Source organism: Gekko japonicus, unplaced genomic scaffold, assembly GCF_001447785.1.
Source record: "Gekko japonicus isolate JY-2015 unplaced genomic scaffold, Gekko_japonicus_V1.1 scaffold3470, whole genome shotgun sequence".
NCBI classification, from domain to species: domain Eukaryota; kingdom Metazoa; phylum Chordata; class Lepidosauria; order Squamata; family Gekkonidae; genus Gekko; species Gekko japonicus.
In genome coordinates this window covers 90,651-94,886 of record NW_015170376.1, presented here as the reverse complement: position 1 = coordinate 94,886, position 4,236 = coordinate 90,651, and the positions used below count along the sequence as shown (strand labels likewise).

At 48.4% G+C, this 4,236-nt stretch overlaps 1 protein-coding gene across 1 annotated transcript in view; it reads left to right on the top strand.

Annotated features, from left to right (window-relative positions):
• Window positions 1–4,236, top strand: part of APC2 (adenomatosis polyposis coli 2) — a 46,277-nt gene that overhangs the window by 2,686 nt on the left and 39,355 nt on the right. The window contains 3 exon segments of the mRNA XM_015418251.1: window positions 2,074–2,263; window positions 3,542–3,548; window positions 3,551–3,652. Coding sequence (XP_015273737.1) covers window positions 2,074–2,263; window positions 3,542–3,548; window positions 3,551–3,652 — 299 coding nt within the window.

Here is a 4,236-nt window from a genome sequence, read left to right as displayed (position 1 = left end):
GAATTAGACTCAAAATTCCATAGTCACACAGACTATGCTCACTCTTCAAACTTTACACACAGAATCCTTCTTAACTCTCAGAGTCACACAGACTCTCTTCAAAACTCTTCCATACTTGTCTCTTTCATATCACAGAATCTCCTCATAGACACACACACAGAATCCTCTCAGACACTCCTCCTCCCACACTCTCAGTCAGCAGCCAGTAAAATCACACTTGTCACCCTCTATCACTCTCCTTACAGAACTGCATTCAAACGAAACACTTAAAGGAACACACACACCAAAACATGGAATCATTACACTAGTCCTTAAACTTGATTGCGAAGATAGAATTAAAAATTGAGATATGGTTGTGTGCAGGAGACAAATTACTGAGGGTGAGGAATTGTCGATGGCAAACTGGGTGAGAGGTACAGGAATATGGAACAGACAAATTTGGACATCTCTCCCATGCTTCTATTCAGAATTCTCTCTTGGGTCTGATTTCCTCCTGCCCGGCTTTCTCCTTCAATCGATAATCAGCAATTAACACTGGGTGCTTCCATACAGAAATTTTGCTCCTGTTTCACATCCAAAGCAGAGCAGTTTTGGGGGGAGCAACCACCCAGCGTCATACCCTAGCTGTCCACTTTCCATATTTTCCATCACTTTGTTGTGATCTTTTGGAAAAATGTGTTGTACACAGTGAAGATGGGAAAGGTGTGAATTTTTTTTGCAGTTCCTGCAGTTCTCGCATCAGCACCATTTTCCTTGCTTCAGCCCCCCCCCCCAAACAATGGAGGGCTTTTTCATATTTTAAAAATATCAGCAATGGAAATATCATTATAGCATAATAACGATCCATCCACTAGATCCTCTAAATTCTCAGCTTTTATTTTGAAAACCAGAATGCCTTTTCTTTTATATCTCTGCAATGAAAAGGGCTGGAGACTGACTGGGAAAAAATAAAAATGGCAGATTCAGAGAACCTGATATGCACATTGTTATAATGTTATATGAATTGCTAAGTTTTTCCCCAAAAAGCCTCCAAAAGCCCTCCAGTTGCATGGGGTGTGTGTGTGTTCCTCCATGAATGTTCAGTTGCCACTGAAAGAGACACGAAAACACGGAAAATTATTGCAGTGTGGAAATGGCCATTCCGTGCCTCCTAAAGTATGCTCCGCCTTCATTGGGCCAGTTGTTTTCCAGGGTGTGTATGTCTTCTTCTTTTGGTTAATTTACAAAATCATATTTTGCTACAGACCTGAAGAATCCACTGAATATGTAGAGACTTTTATCCTGTCTTCTATGACAGTTTTGCTCTCGACTCTTCATTCCTTTTCTGATCAACATACAAAGTCGTATTTTCGACATATGTGGGCAGTCCCACCCCCAAGTCAGTCAAAGCCCCTTCCTCTTCATCTATGAGTGGCAGCATTTTGCGGCTTTTGTCAACCTCGGGGTGGGGGTGGGGCAGTTTACTAGTCAACAGAATGATTAAATGCGAAAACTGGGTGAGCAGCAGTCTTCCCTCTAAGCTGAGTTAGTGTGAGCTAGCGCACAGCTTTTTAGCCTCCGGCTCACACGTTGTCTTCGCTCAGGAAGGAGGGCTCCAGGGCAAATTAATTGACGCAGCAGCCAAATGGCTCACTCATAACTTTAATGCCAGTAGCTCACAAAGTGGAGAGCCAGTTTGGTGTAGTGGTTAAGTGCGCGGGCTCTAATCTGGGAGAACCGGGTTTGATTCCCCACTCCTCCACTTGCATCTGTTGGATGACCTTGGGCAAGCCATAGTTGTGTCAGAGCTGTCCTTGAAAAACAGCAGTTTCTGTCAGAGCTCTCTCAGCCCCACCTCCCTCACAGAGTGTCTGTTGTGGGGAGGGGGAGGGAAAGGAGTTTGTAAGCCGCTCTGAGACTCCCTTGGGTACTGAAGGGCGGGGGTATAAATCCAATCTCTTCTTCTTCTTTTTGTTCGCAAGACTCCACAGCTTAGAGGGAGCATTGGTGAGCAGATATTTACATTGTTTGCTAAAACTACGACACTGTTTCTTATGTTCTGTGCTTCCTCCCCCGCCTGCCCTCCTCCTCCAGCTCTCCAGATGGACATTACCAGTTTGTACAGCCTGAAGTTCCAGGTGCCGGCCCTGGGCCCGGAGCCTGCATGCCCGGGACACAGCACTGAGGACAGCCCCTCCCACTCGGCCCCGCTCCAAAGGAAAGACAGCCTGGGAGACTTGAGTCGGGCCACCCTACGGCTCCTGGAGGAGCTGGACCGAGAGAGGTAAAGAATGGGGAGCAGGTGTCACAGGGGCTGCTGATGGGCCTTCCTGACCCCTGACCCTTTCTCAGTGCTATCCGTTCAAGACTGCAAAACCCCCCCCCAAAAAAGCCAGGTTTGCAGGTTGAGAATACTGCTAGACACAGCGGTTACCTTAGAAAAACAGGTGGTTGCAGTCCAGAGTGCTTTTGCCCGCCTTCGGCTGCTGCACCTGCTGTGCCTGTGCCCATCCCTGGCTCAGTCAGTTCTAGCGATGCCTTAGTTACATCTAGACTACTGCAATGCATTCTACTTGGGGCTACCCTTGAAGAGTGTTCAAAGGCTACAGCTTAGGGCAGAAGGCTGTGTCTGTTGTGGGGAGGGGAAGGGAAAGGAGTTTGTAAACTGCTCTGAGTCTCCTTCGGGTAGTGAAGGGCAGGGGTATAAATCCAATCTCCTGTTCCTCCTCCTCCTCTTCTTCCCTAACATAGAGTTTACCGTTTTCATCGCTGCAGTACTTTCATTGAGCTATCCGCTATGACCCCAATATCTTTCCCCCTCTTCATTGCAGCAAGTTCAGACCCCATTAGCCTAGACTTGAAGTTGGGATTTTTGGTCCCAATATGCATCACCTTTCCACTTACCAAGACTGAACTTCATTTGCCACGTTGTCACTCCCTCACCCAGTTTGTGGAAATCCTCTTGGAGCTCTTCACAGTCAGCCTCGGTTTTCACCCTCCTGAATAGTTTTGTGTCATCTGCAAACTTGGCCGCTACACAACTCAGCCCTTGCTCCAGATCACCGATGAATAAATCAAATAGTACCGGCCCCAATACCGATCCTTGTGGGACCCCACTGCTTCCTTCCCTCCACTGTGAGAACGGTCCATTTATTCCTACACTTTTCCATGACCAGCTGCTCAAAATCCTTTAAGGGCCAAACTAGATAGGATGGTGTCCACAGGTCTCACCTGGGGACGCCACCATTTTAAGGTGATTTAAATATGCCACAAGGGATAGGGTCCACAGTGCAGTTGGCTGAGGCATTCTTGTGCCTCGTGGGAAAAACAAGCATCTTGGACACTTGAGAAGGTGTAGGGGGAGGAGGCAAAAGCACTGGGATTGGGCCCTTATGGCACTTTAAAGTGGCCTGTGAATGCCTGTGTAGTTTGGCACTGAGTGGAGATGCCAGGGATCGAACCTGGGACTTCCTACATGCAAAGCCAGGATCTACCAATTCTTTTCTCTCATTTCTTGTGTCCTCATCTGTTTTTCTGTCTTGTTCCTCCACCCTGACTCCAGGTGCTTTCCCTGCTGAGTGAGATCGAGAAGGAGGAAAAAGAGAAACTGTGGTATTACACACAGCTCCAGAGCCTCTCCAAGCGTCTGGATGAACTCCCGCAAGTAGAGACGGTGAGTCGCCCACTCGGTTTTCCAGTGGTGTGGACCCAAAGAACGAACACCGTTTCCCAAGTTCTGATCCCGGGGCGGGGTGGGGGAGGGATGTTCACCTGCCCTACAGAAGCAAAAATATAAAAATAGGGCCCAAATCAAGTTTTGATGTTCTGATTTTGACTTCTGAGAGCCACTTACTCAAGAGAAAAAGAAACCAAGAGCCTAAGCCTTACTGGGTTAAATGTAACAAAAATAAGAGCATAAAAGAAGCCATGCTGCATCAGGCCAGTGGGCCATCCAGTCCAACACTCTGTGTCACACAGTGGCCAAAGCCCAGGGCCATCAGGAGGTCCACCAGTGGGGCCAGAACTCCAGAAGCCCTCCCACCATGGCCCCCCAAGCACCAAGAATACAGAGCATCACTGCCCCAGACATAAGAGAAGCCATGTTGGATCAGGCCAGTGGCCCATCCAGTCCAACACTCTGTGTCACACAGTGGCCAAAGCCCAGGGCCATCAGGAGGTCCACCAGTGGGGCCAGAACTCCAGAAGCCCTCCCACCATGGCCCCCCAAGCACCAAGAATACAGAGCATCACTGCCCC